The 4,508-nt window shown below is 51.0% G+C and overlaps 1 protein-coding gene across 1 annotated transcript in view; it reads left to right on the forward strand.

The window, feature by feature from the left end:
* CDCP1 (CUB domain containing protein 1) overlaps nt 1–4,508 on the forward strand; it is a 56,801-nt gene extending 52,293 nt beyond the window's left edge. Inside the window, exon 9 of the mRNA XM_010862416.1 lies at nt 1,096–4,508. Within this exon, the coding sequence (XP_010860718.1) occupies nt 1,096–1,528 (433 nt within the window). The 3' untranslated portion in view covers nt 1,529–4,508. The remainder of the gene's footprint in view (nt 1–1,095) is intronic.

The following is a 4,508-nucleotide window of genomic DNA, read 5'->3' on the forward strand; positions in this document are numbered from 1 at the left end:
CACAGCCAAGTAAAAAAAATTTTTTTTAAAAAGCGTGTATTTCCTGAGGGTCTTCTGGGCCTTAGGAACCAAATGAGGTGTTGGGGATACACAGGAGACAGAAGAGCTTAGTGGGGACAAGAACGGCACTGTAGGAGCACACGGGAGGTCATCATTACAGGACTTCAGGCTGGAGCCCTGGCAGCCCGTTGTTCTGGCCGGGGAACCCAGCGTTACAAGCTACATGTGCTGGATTTATTTTTATCTCAGAAAAGTCCGGGTTCATCATTAGCGAACCGCCAGCCAGCGAACTGCGTTATGTGATCCCTTATGCTGATTGAGCTAATATCCTCCATTTGAATCTCTGATTGGCTAAAAAGTCAGCCTATCCCGCTTTTCACTGGTGGAGATGGACAGCGAGGCTTTGTTTTTGAGGCAGGGAGTGCTAATGCCCGTCCACGTCCAAGTACCAAAGAACATTACAAACCAAGTGTCACTGGTGGCGGGGGGAGTCGGGCACCCTGGGCTGACTTTTGTCTTGTTGGTTGCTCTTTCCTCTGTTGGAGGTTACTGCTGAAGGGACTGGCTCCCTCTGCTCCTTCTGAGTCCAAACTGTCCCCATCTCCAACTAAAAACTAAGATACAACCTTCCATCCTGAGTCTTGTGTGCTGTCATTTAGAATCGAAATGGACGTGGCTTGTACACGTGCAAAAGTGAGCTGAAGTGTTAGCTACAGGAAAGAATTCAAAGTCATGGGAGGCTGGCCTGGGCATGCCCATTTCTGCAAGGAAAGGGTATTATCAGACCCTCCACCTTTGGACACCACGGGAGTAATCAAAGCAAATGGAGGCACAGATGGTGTTGAGAATGCCCACTCTACACCACTCTCTGCTCCTTAAGTTTCCACCTTAAAAACTGGAGACAGAGTTGGTCCCTCCTAAATGTTCTCTGAGGACAGCAATTTCCATTTCAAATGCTAAAGCGACCTGAGGGACTCGGGGAGACATGGGTATAATTGACCCTGAAGGATCTATTATACATTCCAGTAGGGACATACAGTTGATGGGCCTCTGAGGTCACATTCTTCCTGACTTCTGTCTGTTTCCCTCCCTCAGTAAGAAAAAGAAGATCACCAAGGGCCCGGCTGTAGGCATCTACAACGGGAACGTCAACACCCAGATGCCGATGCAGCGGAAGAAGTTTCAGAAGGGGCGCAAGGACAATGACTCACACGTGTATGCCGTCATCGACGACACCATGGTATACGGGCATCTGCTGCAGGATGCCAGCGGGCCCTTTATCCAGGCAGAGGTGGACACCTACCGGCCCTTCCAGGGGCCCACAGGGGACTTCCCTCCCTCCCCACCCCCCACAAACTCCAGGGCCCCGACCGTCAAGCTGGCCACAGATGAGCCGCCCCCTGGCTCCCCTCCTGAGTCTGAGAGCGAGCCGTACACCTTCTCCCACCCCAAGGACGGGAAGGTCAGCAACAGAAGCACAGACACTCCTCTGCTGGACGCCCACGAGCCCACGGAGCCCGGGGAATAACAGGGACCCACCCAAAGACTTGGCATACGGCAGGGCACTGAGAAGCCCTTTAGGGTTCCCACCCAGATATCCTGAAGACAAGGAATTGTGTGGAAGGACAAAAGGAGGTTTTTCCTGAATGCCACCAACTTCTGATTTCCACGTGGACTCACTCCGCCGCTGAGACGTTGAACATGATGATTTGTGATCCGGATGCTATCATCTCCGGGCATGTCCTTTAAACTCAGGTTGGGTTGTAACCAGCCCATAATGAGAGGGAAGCGGCTGAATCACCCAGGACAGGGCTGCAGCGAGCCCCACATTTGGGTTTAGACCTCTTCAGGTTGACAGTGTTGATCCCTGGGTCCTTGCTCTCACTGGGGAGCCCCTGGATGAAAATGTCAGTGTGCTTTTTTAACTATTATTATTTATTGGGTGGTCCTGGGTATTTAAGAAGTCAAACGGGTTGCCATGCAGCTCGTCTCACCAGACATAGTGGCAGCTCATGCTCACTGATTAGATGGCTGGGTTTTGACTTCTGCCCACCACTAGATAAACATGTGCCTGTCCTCTGGGAGGTGGGAATAATTTGCAGTCTCTCCAGCCGGAAAACAGTGTGTGTGTGTTTGAGGGCACTGACGCACATCTGCTTTGAGGAGAGACTTGCTGGTTTCTTGCTCTGCATGTGGTTCTCTCGCTGCAAAAATCCGTCTTGAGTCGCATTGTTGTCCTTGGATCTAGGAATAAGAGAAATGTCCTGGAATTGCGGTGTGTGGCTCCACCCAGCTGCAGCAACGCTTTAACGTTTAAACAGAAACGTAGAGAGTATTTTCATCCTCTAGAAGCGTTGAAAGAGGATTTCCGTGGTGGCTCAGTGGTGGGGAGTCTGTCTGCCAGTGCATGAGACACGGGTTTGATCCCTGATCTCTGAAGATCGCACATGCCTCAGGTCCGCCGAGCCCATGTGCCACCATCGAGCCAGCACTCTAGAAGCCGGGGGACGCAACTCCTGCACACTACAGCAACCAGAAAAGCCCGAGCACCGCAACAAGAGAAAAGCCTGCCCAGCAACAAAGACCCAGCACAGCCAAAAAGATATAAGCAAACAAAAGCATACACTAGAAAAATAACATTGAAAGGTACAGGAGAGAGTGGCCACTCGTATTAGTTGCTAAGGCTACTGCAACAAATTACCGCACGCATGGTGGCTTGAAACAACACGCGTTTCCTATCTGACTGTTCTGGAGATCAGAAGTGCAAAACGGGTTTCCCTGAGCTAAAATCCGCGTGTCAGCAGAGCTGTGCTCCTTCTGGGGGCTCCAGGGGCGAATCCGTCTCCTTGCCTTTTCCAGCTCATAGCAGCCTCTCACATTCCTTGCCTCCAATCATGGCATTGTGACACTGCTGTTGTTCAGTCACTCAGTGGTGCCCAACTCTTCGCAACCCCATGGACTGCAGCACACCAGGCTCCTCTGGCCTCCACTCTCTCCCACAGCTTGCATCTCTGTTCTACTGACAAGGACCTTTCACTTAACAAACCTCACCCGGGTAATCCAGGGTCATCTCCCCGTCACAGGATCTTTCATTACACTGAAGATCCCCTTTGCCCTGTAAGGTAACATATCCATAGGTTCTGGGCATTAGCACATGGACCTTTCTCCTGCCTACCACACTCTACCCGCCCCAGGAGAGACTACAGAATGTTCCAGCCTACAGATGTGTTTTGTTAGGCCTGCAGCATCTTTTTAAAGAATTACTCACCAACATTTGAAATGATAAAATGTTTACATAACAAATCTGGATCGGAAGATCTGGCCATGCTGGGACTTGCGTGCTCATCAGAAAATAGCCGTCTGGAGTTGACACACAGCTGCTCTCTAGAGGGGGCACCTGATTCACCCATTCCCTGCAGGCCACACCTCTCCCTATCGCCTCCCACAGAGGCTGAGGGTCTGTTGCTGTGGGTGAGTGCCCTTCAGGGCTGCTTCTCTCATAATGGAAAGTTCAGGACCCATACCTCAAGTGACATAAAAAGACAAGTCTTGAGGTTGATGTGTGCTTCAGGAAAGTTGTTTTTTCACACCCAGCCCACATCCTTCATTTATACTAATTACCAGCCCAGCTCCTGCAGGCGTTTGCCTTCGTGGCCCCTGCTCTCGTCCAGGAGGAAAAGGATTGTGTTATGGCTTGTCAGCACAGTCCCAAGGGCAATATTTCTGTGGCAAAACCTCCTTTAAAAAATAGATGCGGGTTGTCAAATTCAGTGGCTTCACCTTGGAAATGCACTGTCTGGACTTGTCCCCTTGCTACTTTGCCTCCATGAAAAGTTTTGCAATCATCTAAATGCTGTGAGGTCCAAGGTCTCTTGAATTCTTTCCAGAAAGAGGAGTATTATTTTTATTGTGTCTTTGGTGCTCCCTGTGACGCTTTTACTCTGAAAGGCTGGCTCTGCCCACGGACCCTCATTGTCTTGGCCTGAGATGCTGGCAAAGCCCCTCCAGGAAGGACCAGAGGAGGTCTGTGGCTCCTTTCCTTTCACTGAAATTGTATCACTATTTAAAACCATCACTGGGGCCCCGCTCCTCCATTCTCTGCCTTCTCCGACCTCTTGGCCTCTTCTGAGGGTCACTCAGTGCTCGGAACTCCACCCCCAAAGTGTGGCTGTCCTCACACACATCATCTTTACCTGCAGGGGCCCCACGTGGCCATTCCCTTTTAACCAAGAGCTCAAAACTCCAGGCCACGTTACTATCTCCTGAGACCTCAAGTCAATCTCCAAAAACATGCCTCCTTGAAGGGGCCAGACCGATATACCCTTGGCTCTTCCCTTTAAAGCTCAGGCCCCATTTCTGTAACATATTTCAGGGTCACTGAAAACCAAACACATTTGTCAAAGCCTAGCTGGTGCCAGCAGATTGCCCTCCAGGCCACGTCTGCCCTCGCCCTCAAGCCCATCCTCTGACGAAGCCTGGCTCGGGCAGGACTGATTAATGCTGCAGCC

This window comes from Bison bison, unplaced genomic scaffold, assembly GCF_000754665.1.
Source record: "Bison bison bison isolate TAMUID 2011002044 unplaced genomic scaffold, Bison_UMD1.0 scf7180017864482, whole genome shotgun sequence".
In the NCBI taxonomy this organism is placed as follows: domain Eukaryota; kingdom Metazoa; phylum Chordata; class Mammalia; order Artiodactyla; family Bovidae; genus Bison; species Bison bison.